Consider the following 14131-nt stretch of genomic DNA (forward strand, 5'->3'; position numbering starts at 1 on the left):
GACCGAATAATTTACATAATAATATAATATAGCTTTATGGAAACGTTATTTTTGCTACGGCTCGATAAATATATTTTTAAAATGAAAAAAAAAAAACAGTATTAATACGCATCACATGTTTGTTCGTTATCGGAAAAGTTTTATTGAATTTTAATTAAATATTATAAAAACGTCTGAATAATATTATAATAATATATAGATTATAAACCACATTATTAGAGTTCATCGTTAGATAAATAATGCAACCATCTGAGGATATTGAATATACTTTTACATTTTATTTTTTGTAGATGACATTTTTTTTTTTCATTCGTATAATACCGCTGTTTACATTATACATTTTATTACAGAATTCAATGTAATTTTTCTGACTTCGGTTCGTGATGAAATATTAATTAAGGGACGGATGTAAAACTAATCAATTATTCATAATAAAAGTTTATATATTAACAGGTCATCGAAGTAGGATACTAATTTCCTTTTTTGATTACTATCGTAGGTAATCCTCTCGATATTCTCATATTTTTTAATATACTTTTCACAGTCACTAAAAAATGCCAGGTATTTGAATTTTGTAATCGGTTTAAATTTTCAATTTTGCTCGAGGCCAGTAAAGTAAAATTATTTTACTATTATCTGACATCAAAAATATCAAAAATTCGTGTATTAAACAACTTTACTCGGTTAAGTTTACGTTTTCTGAATACAAAATATATATTATTATTATCTAATATAGCTTAACTAAAAGAGCACTTTGACTTAAAATATAGTAAAACAATTTAGAAATGTTCGTGTAATTAAAAGCAGAAGAAGGGATTTATAAACTATTTTTTCCATACAACAGGCATTAACTAATTTGTGTGTTTTTAACTTACGATGTTTAGCTGCTGTGATTGGATTTCCTTGTAAACCTCAACGATCTGCATAAGTGCTGAACCTGAAACGTAATTAAAAAACATTTCGTTATAGGTAGGTACTACATTTTACCATGACAAACGATACCCAAGAGAGTACGGTATCACAGATCATAAATTAAACTAAAGATTTACATAAGTACATAACGCACATAGTACAGAACACTCCCGTGTGATGTCATCAATTTGTTTATTACTTTCCCGGACAATATTCTCGGTTGTAAATAAATTGTTAAATTGAAAACGACGGGGTATTTAAGTTTTACTATCCAATTACATTTTCGATTGTAATTCATTTTAAAAATATGTACTAACTACCCTTTTATCATTATTGTATTAGATTGTAATAGATATTATTGACATTTATAATAAATTACCAAACATTATCATTCATAGGTAATATAGCATTATTCTGTAGAGGTATACAAATTAGTAATTACTCACGAAATGGTTTTAGTAGGTATATAATATTATTGTTGAATAATCAGTGAATGTAAAGTATGTTAGTTTAGTTGATACATAATTATTTATGCATAATTTAATTATAAATGAGTGTGTTTAGATGAATATTCATCAAATATCGTAACAACTAATATTATTAAAAAATTTTTTTTTAAATTAATATTTTAATTTATATAAAATGATAGTGTTCATTAAATACATAAGACGACATTGAAAACTTCTGCCACGATTCCATTTAAACGTATCTTTAATTAAATTTAAATATCTCGAATAGTAATAATAATAATGAATTTAACAACATTCGTTATTATAAAAAAAAACCAATATGACGCGAATAAAAGGCAATTTATTTTTTATAAAATTAAAATTAAATTCAAGTTGAATTGGTTATGCGTGAATAAACTCATGTACAGCGTACCTAACTACTAATAAAATAAAACAAAACTCTATTCCGTTTATTATAATTTATCATTTACAATAATAATATATAATTTATCACGTTTCTTTATTTAATTTATCTCTATTATTCGTTCGTATAAAAAAATATATATTCCTTTGTAAAATCGAAAATATTGTAAATTGTATTTTATCTATGTAATAATTTAGTTTACATCCATGTTTATGACACCGAAATTGAAAAAGTTAAATCATTCTGTAAATTATTATTATTTATTTTTTATTCCAAGCATATAAATCTATATTCTAATACTATATTGATTTCTCAAGTATGTATGATTTTCTAGTTATGTTGGCCATTTATTTTTCTCAAACTTCAAACGTTTCATAATATATACTTCTAAGGGTCAGAAATCTGACACAGATAACACATACCTACTTTAAACAGAACATTTTAAGAATTTTGCAGGAAATAAATTTAACTTTAAAAATTCTACAACACTTAACACGAGTGTTTCACTCGCGTTTCGTCCCATTTTAATAATCCCAAAAATTTAGAATTTCTTGACAATCATAACTTATTATTATTGAATTCATAGTGGGAAAAAAATTTTGAAGTTTCTTTTATATTGTATTCGGTTGTACAATTTTATATAAAATCTTTTTTTCAACGTCAATATTAATGATGGATTTCTACTGATACGAATGAAGCAGTTCACAACACTCAGGTACCTATTCAATGTATGTTGTGTTAACTGTGTCATACTATAGGAACTCTATTAATACTAATTTTATGTTTCTAAAATTTAAAAGTATTCCAATTGTTAATGTACATTAATGTTCACGAAATATATAATAATTTTCCTGCTTTTTGATGTGTTATTTATTAACCATGTCAATTGAAATCTATTAACCAATTGTTAATAAACCATAAATGAACCGTAAAACCATAAATGGATTTCTAAAAAAAAAAAAAAAAATACGTAGGTAATATACCTACATTTTATCCTCTTTACACTTTGTTCAATAATATCAAAATCAAATTTTATGTTATTCGATAAATAATATCAGTTTCTTTAACTATTATTTATAACGATTCAATCAATTATTATTAAATAAGTTTTAATAATTAGTGTTTTCTGAAGAAATAATAATGCTGACCAATGGTGAAACTCAAAAACTGAGCTCAAAGAAATCAAGAAATAAATTATTATATTAAAATGTTTTCCATTAGTAAATCAAATAGTACTACTCAATTTAAAGTTTGAAGCATATGTTTATTTAAAATACGAATTGGTTGTCAAACGTTAATTAAGCGAACGGATTCGATTGAAAGCTCTAAAATGCGACCACGCAAAATGGATTATCACAACTCCCTCTCTCTATCTCACTCATGCCTTCTAGCGACCATCTGATCGCGTCTTTGGGATAGAACTTAATTACTTCACCAATACGACGCCTGTTTTAATCCTCTTTGAGTGTGTAAGGTGTAAGTAGAGTGGTAGACACACATAAAAAAATACTTTACAACTTTAAAGTGTTAAGCTCTTAAGATGTGTCTGCCACAATTACGCCAACACTAATACACTATAATATGGTGTAACACGCAGTTACCTTCCGCAATGTGTCTATAATATTTGATACAAAATATTGAAGAGTGTTTTAAAGATATTCATTATTTCAAGAAAAAAAACTCAAGTTCAATATTTAAGCGATGTGAAATTAATGTATGATTTTAAAGTGACAAAAATAAGGAAACAGTATTTGTTTTTTTTTTCATACTATTTTTATTTAACAAACGTCTAACAGTATTTTAAAATAAATAAAAAAATGTGTATTTCGAGTTGAATATACAATAAATATTACATTTACATTACAAAGAAAATTTAATTTTGGTGTAGAGAGATATTTGTTATTAATTATATAGATATTATTGTGTATAGATTCAGAAAAGTCCATAACATTATTAGTATGCACACACTTTACTCATTCAAAATATTTTATAAAGGTCAGTTGAAGTTTAGAAACGTGTTGTATAACTGGTAGCTCAAAACTATTATAATATAATATATTAAATGATAAGTGAAATCAAAATAAAAAATAATGACATTTTCTATACTTTCGCGTATACAAGCGTAAAAATTTTACACAAACAAATAAAAACATAATTTAGTGATAAAACACAAAAAAAATAACGACAGTGTACCTATGGTTAGAACCTATATGGTATTAACCTTTCTAATTTCACTTATTTTGCGGTTTACATACTAAACAAAAATATAACAAATGTCATGAGTTATTCAAATTTACATATTCAAAGTAAACATATCTAGCTTAAAATATATTTTAAATTACTATGACCCATTTTTTTTTTTTAAGAAATAATACATTATACATCATGCATTTTAATTTTTTCTTAAATATGCACAGAATTTAAAACACATGTATCTTCTACACTCACTTTATAATACGTGATAATATATTTTTTTCCGAAACTCGTAGTGCACAGATATTTTATACTCCATACTCGTATTTATGTTTAATTTGCTCACGAACTTGTATGCGTCAAATAATTATCAACACGAGAAAATATCCAATATTTTTTGGAATTTTGTATAATATAAAAATAAGAACATCTTGAAATAATAATTACTGTATATATAAAAGATAAAACGAAAATAATGTGACTGAGTTATAATAATAATATTCAAAAACTGTAAATATTCATATTCAAACAATATGCGCTATGTACGTATATATACTATTATAATATTAGTTATAATATAGGTGTATTGTATCATTATATTATAATATTTGGTAAAAGGACGTTCAAACGTATCTTTTACCGCACAAAAACCAAACGTTTTGACAATACGATAACGAATTCAAAGCGTCAAAAATCAATTCTGGTGTCGTACAACCTCTGCGGAGTGGGTGCACGAATAATAAAAAACCACATAATATTATTGTAGGCACTACGGTCGTTATTATTGTACAGACATCGCGCGATAAGTAATCGAAATGTATTCTTTTTCGAAAAAAAAGCACGTTCATCCGAATCCATAATAACGCCACGCTGATGATTGCAGACTTTTATCATATTATTATTATTATTATTATACGGTGGACTTTTCTACGAATATCTGCTACAACTTATAAGTTTAATTTGTTTTCCTTAGCCGGGTTCGCGCGAGTGTTTTTTATTATGTCGTTTTTTTTTTTTCATCACGCCTCACACGGCTATATTACGCACGTAACTAAACATGACAAACTTTGTAAGTACGCGACAGTCACGACGGCATATAATATTGTTTACAACTTTCAAGTGTTGTAACATATCATTACGCAGGTATACTACACATTACGATATTATATTATTTTGACAACTCGACAACCGTCGCACCACGCGCGGAAACGAATCATCCGTTTCATTTGCGGAAGAAGGAATAATAATAACCCGTTTTATCGTAATATTATATGCGCCGCCCGTCGATTTTATTGAACGTCCCGCGTCCGAACGCGAAAAATACTTTATTGTTATTATATCTATACGACTGTTATATTATTGTTATTATTATTATGTGACTGCAAAGCACCGCATTTGTGCGTGTTTCCGCGACAATCGCGACGTAACACATTCGCGCGAGGGACGTAACAAATAGAGAGACAGAGAGAGAGAGAGAGAGAGAGAGATAGCAAAAAAATAATACGCCAAGGGGAAGATTTACAAATGGGTCGAGGGACAAACGTCCGGCGATCGGGTGCAAAACGATTTGTCCGATTTAGGTCCGCAGACGACGGCGATGACGACGATTACTCAAACCGGACGAACCGCAATTCGCAGACGCCGCCGCCGGAACGGAATTTCGCACGCCAACCTCTTCATCATGTCGCCGCTGCCCTCGCACTATCCTCACATCTCTCTCACTCTCTCTCTCTCTCTCTCTCTCTCTCTGACGTCGAGACATCGTCGTCCCGGGGCCAAACATAAAAACTAGACCGGCTCGGAACGCTTGTATCTATTTGTTATAATTTTCGGGCCATTTGCCTTTTGACCGCATATACGTATCCACTTGTATATATATATTGTGTGTGTGTGTGTGTCAAGATTCAAGCCGAGCTTAGATATATACCTGCTCCAACGGATGACCGCAGTGAGGATCGAGATTTACATCCATATAAATGGCTATACGTCGTACCTCTGCAGCTATGGTGGCTTGAAAACTCTAAAAAAGTATAACCCGCGAGGACAACAGAGATGACCAAATAAGTGCTGGTATAGGTATAGGGCAATATGCGTTTTCATGGTTTTTATACATTAATCCCATGTTAATATCATTGATAGAGTATAAGCTAATATGAATATATATTATTTTTTTTTTTTAAGATTCTTATACGACTGTAGTCAATGGTAAACGCATTTCTACCGCTAATTCTACTTCAGCTGTTAAGGTGCAAAAAAGCGCGTATGGAACTGGTTAGATTCCCAGGTTGTATAGAAATGTCAACATCAGCAAACCGTAAAATAGTATGGCATTACGCTAAAAATATTGATAAAGTTCAAAATTATAATAAATTTCTTAACTATTTGAAATCCAATCTAATATACTGAAAACTCATGTTAAGAAAAACGCTATCAAATTTAAGTTAAAACTAGAAGCCACTTATAATAGACCGCGTGTAAAAGGTTACACTCTGAAAGGATAGTGGAAAAGGTAAAAGTTATATCGTTCGACATGATTAGATAATAAAGGTACAATCAACAGTTTTAAATCATACTAATAATATAATTCGTTATATTATTGTATTCAATTGTCTCTAATAATTGTTCGAATTATTGTGATTGAAATATTGTATAAGGATTACTGGCTAATAAGAGACAAAATCCAACAACCATACATGATTACGTTGAAGGCTAGACAAATATTAAAATAAACATCCATTTTGTGTAATTCATTCGTCGTGTTCAGTGAAAGACAATGCAATCTTGTATAATTAATGTAAGTATTTAATATTTTAATGTTTTTTCCAGTAATTTGTAACTGAAAATAATATTATTACGTATTTCTTTTTAGATTGAAGACGATTATACCGCAAAAAGTGTTAAAAGATACACTAAAATGAAAAATATTCTGTGTATATTAGTTTAAGTATGTTTTTTTGGCACACTCGACATTTTTTGAAAGCCAAAATTGGTAAGTACTAAGTTTAGAATGTATAAAATTATTATAATTTTTAATTTTTTTTTTTTAGAAACCCAACAATAAAACCATTACGGTAAAAGATAACCAGTCGATACTCAAAGAGATCAGTTTATTAAAAGAAAAGATAAACTCAATGGAATCCACAAGCATAGAAACATCTGATAGAACTTCATGCTAGTGTTAAGTGAAGGACATGCAAAAATAGCAAAATTATACAAAGCCATAGGAGAGCATTTTGGTACGGACAAGAAACCAACCATATCAATAAAATATCAGGGAAATGTATATAATTATTATAATCATCAACACCGTTGACATCACCCTCATTACATCAACACGTGGTATGATTTTATATTATATATTTATCCTAATATATATATATATCTAAAAAATTATCTATTTATTTATTTACCCCCTTAGAACTCTGAGGCTCTCTCACAACAGTATTTACGGAAAATGATTACATCACATCGTATTCACCACCAACACCGTCATTTCCAGGGATTATAGAGTACCAGAGTATTCTAATATGACATCACCTCCGCGACCGATGTCACCATCAACATTCCTAGCAACGTACGATTTCTATTAACTTGTTGTAACGATATGATGTTAAAATTATGTATAATAATAAAAATCGCCTTCGACGATTCGTCATGAAAAAAATAATATAAATGCATGTCATCGTATGTGGCATTCGATTTACGAACTTTGATGCCACAAATAAATTGATACATTTATTTTATCTATTGGTTTTCGACACTTAATAAAACTACGCACCGACGATGGCGTTATTTTTATGCAATCGTCTGCATTTCAATTTTTATTTTTAGTCGTATTCCCCCATTGTCGCCCCGTTTTCGTGCAAGAAGCTCTCTGAAATAATCGTTTTGGGTATATATATTTAGATAAATATAATAATAATATAATATATACGCACGTTATACATCTTCTACACCTCTAAAACACGATCGTCATGAACTCTCGCGTAATTTCTAGGGAGGGTGTTCGATATTCGGATGTTTTACGACCACGAGGTTCCACGCGTTATATAATATATTTTATTATTTTCTTACAGAAATAAATACAAGAATAAAGATATCGAACAAATTTATAGGACGGAGTGGTTGAACATGCATTCCGTCATTAATCATTATTGAATAACCGCAGTATAGTACGGCAATGTTCTACATGATTTTTTCAATCGTAAACCGTGTATGATAATATTATATTGGTTTTAAAATAAAAATTTTCCACTATCCATTTCAATGAAGATGCACTATTTAAAATTTTAAAATGACTGTTTTTTTTTTTTTTTTTGTTAAACAAATCATTGCATTTAAAATACAAAATATAATATGGATAAACGAAAGCCTGTTGTATACGTCGAGTTTAGACAAATGAGCGTACCCATTTTTCTTATAATATATTTATTAATTAACTTTTATGGACGTCGATGATCGTAGAGTATAGTTTTCGTTCGTTAGTTCCTCTTGTTATGTATAAATTATGCGTCCTTGAAGCAATTCGCGTTTCATACACAAAACCAAATGCACGTACGATTTATAAAATACGATTTCAAACCCGCGCGCACTTCGCAAAATATTAAATATTAATCGTGTCCAATAATACCTATAGTGTACGTACAACTAACATAAGATTATTAATCACGCACATGTATAATATATTATACGCAAATGTTTTTCTAGCCGAACGGTATAAATTAACACATATATATATATAGGTACGTGTGTTGTACATGAAACCGTGTTCTCGGCGAGGATAATACGCGTGTGTATATTAAATTTTTGAAAAAAAATTATATTAAATGTGATAGGTATATTATGTGTACTAGTTGTAGACAAGTTGTGGTTCTCGGTGGTGTTTATTATAATATTATCGAGTCTGAAAGGTCTGTGTAATTATAATAACGGCTTAACGAGTATGTGTGTTCCAATATAGTAGTCTTATGCAAATGTAATTTGGCCTCGAGGTGACTGACTAACATATGGGTCAAGTCAAACGGAAAATTGTGAATCTACATTAATGAGTAATCGTCAAAGATCGATTGTAAAGATAATAACGGCGTTTTCATTAAAAGCGTAAAACAATAATCTATTAATGTATTTAGTACATAGGTATACTAGTCAAACTACATTATACTCATAAATAATTACAAATGCATTATATTGTATGCCTACCTATTAACGTTACATTATTAGCGCGCAATAATAGAAACAAAGGTTAAAAATTAGTATAAAAATAGTTGTAAACTATAAAAATAAATAGTAAATATGCCATAGATATTATGCATAGTAGGATTATTTCAACTAATATCTAACAGTACTTGGTTGCGTATCTGTAACAACTAACAAGAATATTGTTGGCCACAAAAATGATTATTACACGAGTATTTATAACAGCTAAGACGCGTAGGTAATGGATATTACTCAATATATTGTATACCGCAATACATTTTCCGACGATAGTACTGCTTATAGTAAAAACCAACAAATAATATTTTATGAAAATAATAATAGTACCTAGCCAGCATTGGAAAAAGGTAAGCTTACCTATCAAGAACCTGATAAAAATTAAAAAGCATACATCAGACCCCTCTACTACACCTTCACAGACACAGACCATAGTTTTGATGATGACAAATTGTATTCATAAAACATAAATTAATGATGATGTTTTATCATTTTTGACTATCCGATTGTAATTTGTAAGGCGCATTAATAATATTCTTGTTAGAGGATATTATATTATAAGGTTATTGACGAACAGAAATTTTTGAAATATTAAACATTTATCATGTCTTATTGTTTTGTATCGTATTACAATTACATACATATTTCTTGGCTTACCTACGTTTAGTGTTATCTTATAATAGGTACCAGGTACCTGGTACCTATCTAGTAATTATTTTGATTATGTGGAATATTTTGTTACGGCGTATTGTCTTATGGATTTAATTAGATACCTCTATAGGTAATAGATATTATTGAATATGGATACACACTACCTGGCTTACGTGCATTGCTAAGTTGTTAGATCTTATTGATATTATTGTGTTTTTTAAACGGAAATAGTTAAGTAAGTATTGAAATAACATAGTGCGTCTATTGTCATAATAATATTTACAGGTAATTTAAGGATTTTTTTCCTGTTTGTTTTACAATTTCCGAGTTTTATACCGATTTTATACATAAACATAATATACAATTTATACATAATATGTATTCGGATTAACGATTTTTACAATTAGCCACTACGCGCTAAATAATTAGTAAATTCTCAAAACTTTTAGGTTTGATATTTTAATAACTCCTGTACTTTGAATTTCATTTAAAATGCAAAGACATTACAGTACAGGTTGGTATTTTATTTAATGCCCAGAAGTTGTGTTGTTATACAAAAATAAAAATAAAAACAAAACTTCAAAGAACACCAACATAGTTTCCCTTAATAATTATTAAAATAATATTAACACAAAAAAATCAGAAGGAATATCATTAATTGGTACGTTTGAAATGTTAAAAATATTATAATTACTAATTAGGTTTAAACCGATTAAAAATAAAAAACCAGTAACGTCGTTTGTAGCTGGTAGAGGTACCTACCACATTTATACGGAGATATCAATTTAACGTAAGACACTCTTTTATTACAGAAAACAAATGTGTTTGAAATAATTATTCTTGCACATAATTTAAAGTCATCGTGAAACAACATTTTCGGAAAAGTCTAAATTGTTACCATTTTTATCGTTATCATTTTTAACTGTATTACTCGTTTGAATGACAACATACATTTTATATTTCATATTCCGAATTATAAGTATTCATAGTATTTCGATTGATCAAAATCAAATTTCGGAATAGTACCTACCTAGTTTATGAGTTATAAATATTTAAAATTTTGACGAGCGAAGTAGTGGACCAACATTTTGCTGGTTACCCCTGTGGCCCTGTACCTGTCCACACCGCTCTCAAAAATAAAAATATTTATAAATTTATAACGCATTAGGTACTGGTTCAAGATTCGATTTGTATATTATTGTATAGAAATACACCAAAAAATATTCTGCTTTTGAATATGGAGTTTAAAAATGCACGTCGTCATTAAAAATAATAAAATATTTTGTAAAAATTCCTTTTTTTAACGACTTAAAATCATTTAAAAACAATATTTCCAAAAAAACGTTAATAGTTCTTTGAAATAAAGAGTGTGTCTTGCGTTAAATGGATCATCCATTATTGGCAGTTATCATTATTTCGTGAGTCGTGTTTCCATCCCATTGACGCCGTATATAATAATATTGTAATATGCATTGAATAACTGCGACTATTACATTCGTAGTCTTAGTACATTCACTTTTAACCCTCGACTTCATTAGGAAAAAAAAAACATTAGCGATGGGAATACGAATTAGCAGAATAATCTAAGCCGCCGTGAATAGGGACGACCTACATACCGCCTCGCTTCGAAGACAATCTTTCGCCAGATTCTGCCAGTCACGTATTGAACTCTGACAATTACAACTGGTTCAAGCGAATACGATGGGTATATTGGTAAAAATAATAATAATAATGTTTTAATGCATTTTATAATACATACGACTCATGCGATATTGTGCGAAACTCGTGTGGGTCGCTATATATATTAGTGTATTAGCCATCATAATGCGTTCAACACAAATCGGTCTGAAAGTGAACCGTATAAGTTATCGCCGTGTTCCACGCGTCGCGAGGTGAAATGGGGGCCGTCAAAAATCGAAAACGATTTATCGCAAAACGGTAAGTGTCTTTTGGTAGGTAGGTAGGTAGGTAGGTATAACGATAATATAATATTTTAAGAGTTACAATAACGCCTGCCGCCGCGCCGCAGCTGTTGCCCGCCGAGCAAACAAATATTATTATTATTATTATTATAATGCGCGTGTATACGTCATAATATTATTATATATAATATATTATTATTACTGTTATTGCAACACGCCGAAAACTGATATTTCGCGTGTTACCCGCGCGTAAATAAAACGGTGGAAATAAAACAATATTATAATATCGAATACGCGTCTAAAGCACCAGCGGATTTCTCGCGTCGCATTGTGTTTGGCTCGCGCGGAATATATTCTCCGCCGCCCGTCGAGGGCTCAGCGTTATAATAATATATTACTTTATATTATTTTCGTGTGTTATTATTCGGCAATGAGGAATATTATATAGGTACCTACCTCGACGGCAACGGACGCTTTAGCCGGTAAATACTCCACTCGAAACGTACTTTGTTTAATTATTTCCGATTCGCCCGAGTGATTTATATCATCAGCTGTGTATAGTCGGGAGTCGCGCAGGCATTGGTTCGCTACTGCGCACTTTAGCATACAGGCGCCGGAAGATTGTGGTAGAGTTTCAGAGGAGGATACAATTCGTCAAAAACATGGAATTGCTGCAGATGTTCAAGTTGGTCTTATATCCCGTTCAATCGATTTTTCAATAATTATCTAATGTGTTATAATAAATATTTCATACTTTTTAACTCGTCTTAAATTAAACCGTCAAATTGTATTTGTTCTTGTCTATTTTGTTTTGTATTAAACTTAAGATTGTAATATTGTTATAATATAATAATATCTGTACTCGAACTCTCGTGGGCGTTGACATAAATAAATAAAATATACAAATATAGGCGAACTAATTAGCGTAACAACGCTCCCCTCTTGTCAATGATTTAAATATCTTTTGATAAATTAATGATAAATATTACCCGTTGTTCAATGACAAACAATTATATCATAATATAAAACATATACGTCATGTTAGTTAGTAAGAAAATCCCATGGTATTTCTTGAACACCAAAAAATCCAAAGTTTGGAATTTTTATTGATCTATTATTATACTATGTTACTGTTATTATTATTTACCTGCTTCAGTAAGATAAAATATTTTTAGTTTTGCGATAAGACGGATTAAAGATATAAATTATCGACTTGTCAGAATATAATTCAATTTTTCGTGATGGGGTTTGGGATGGGAGGGGGGGGGGGGTTAATTGTTTGAGTGAACTAAGCCCTCGTAAACTCCTCCAATATTACGGCCTGTGCATTTCAGATGGATGTAGTGCTAGATCAACAACAATATTAACATAGTAACCCATAATTATCAGCTATACAAGTGATATTTGGCGTGCAGTTAATTTGTTTTTTGTTTTTGTATCCTTATAATAATATAATATTAAAATATTTCAATAATTCTGAATAATGAATATTGTAATTTTATAATTCCTGTTAAACAAGACTATTTTGATTTACATAATTTATTTCGTTTAAATTTAAATTTGTCGTAAATCGTAACAGTCAATTCATTAGAATATAATTGCGTTTCATTCAAATGCTCAGCGCAGTACATTATAGCCACTATAATATATAACTGGTAAACTCGTCGTAGTATAATAATATAGTGTTTTCACTATATGTGACACGACCGGTCGATCATCTGTGCATAATTTATTCAATTCTTCACGTCGCCGTGCTCGATGGACTCCGTGGAAGCCGATATTATAATACTATACACGTCATCGTAGAACGAGAATAATAATGTTGACGACGCTGAATATAGCGAGTAAAATCGTGTAAGAAAAATGTGCCAAACGACAACTCTTTATTTTTCGTCGTCGTCGTCGTGGTCGTTCCCGGGGGAGGAACTCGTGTTTTGGACGTCTAAAGAACCAAAACCGTACCGGCCGGGCGCTAAAAACAATGCGGATTAGTCGTGTTCTTCCGGTGTAACATCAACAGAGTAATAACGCACGTTGACGCCGTGCCGCTAGCTGTTGTACCATTGCCAAAACTCTGGCGAGACCACCGCCGCCGCCGCCGCCGCCGACCTTTTGCCTTTTGGCCGTTAGCTCGAAGACCGTTTAGTAGCGTATAATCCGTTTTCCATTGAAACGCAGCCATTGTATGGCAGGAGCGTGGCCGGAACGGTCGATAACGATATATTATTGGTCCGAAGCTCAACGCTCGATGTGCGATTCGTGCTGTATAATATTAAAAGTTCCGACTCGTATATAAATCACCAGCCAGTCGAATTTTTACCGTCAACGGCAGTCGGGTTGATGTGTTTTTCTTTTTTTTTTTTATTATT

General features: G+C 30.5%; 1 protein-coding gene across 3 annotated transcripts in view; it reads right to left on the bottom strand.

The window, feature by feature from the left end:
- Positions 1-14131, bottom strand: part of LOC132938164 (brain-specific angiogenesis inhibitor 1-associated protein 2-like protein 2) — a 114119-nt gene that overhangs the window by 23094 nt on the left and 76894 nt on the right. For 2 of the 3 annotated variants that reach the window (XR_009663878.1, XM_061004849.1), the window contains exon 4: positions 876-937. Coding sequence is in view for 2 of the 3 variants with exons in the window: in XM_061004849.1 (XP_060860832.1) it covers positions 876-937 (62 nt within the window). In the remaining variant the exon portion in view is untranslated. Of the gene's footprint in view, positions 1-875; positions 939-14131 lie in introns of all 3 variants that reach the window. The other variant, XM_061004850.1, reaches the window with a different exon arrangement.

Source organism: Metopolophium dirhodum, chromosome 2, assembly GCF_019925205.1.
Source record: "Metopolophium dirhodum isolate CAU chromosome 2, ASM1992520v1, whole genome shotgun sequence".
Classification (NCBI taxonomy): Eukaryota; Metazoa; Arthropoda; class Insecta; order Hemiptera; family Aphididae; genus Metopolophium; species Metopolophium dirhodum.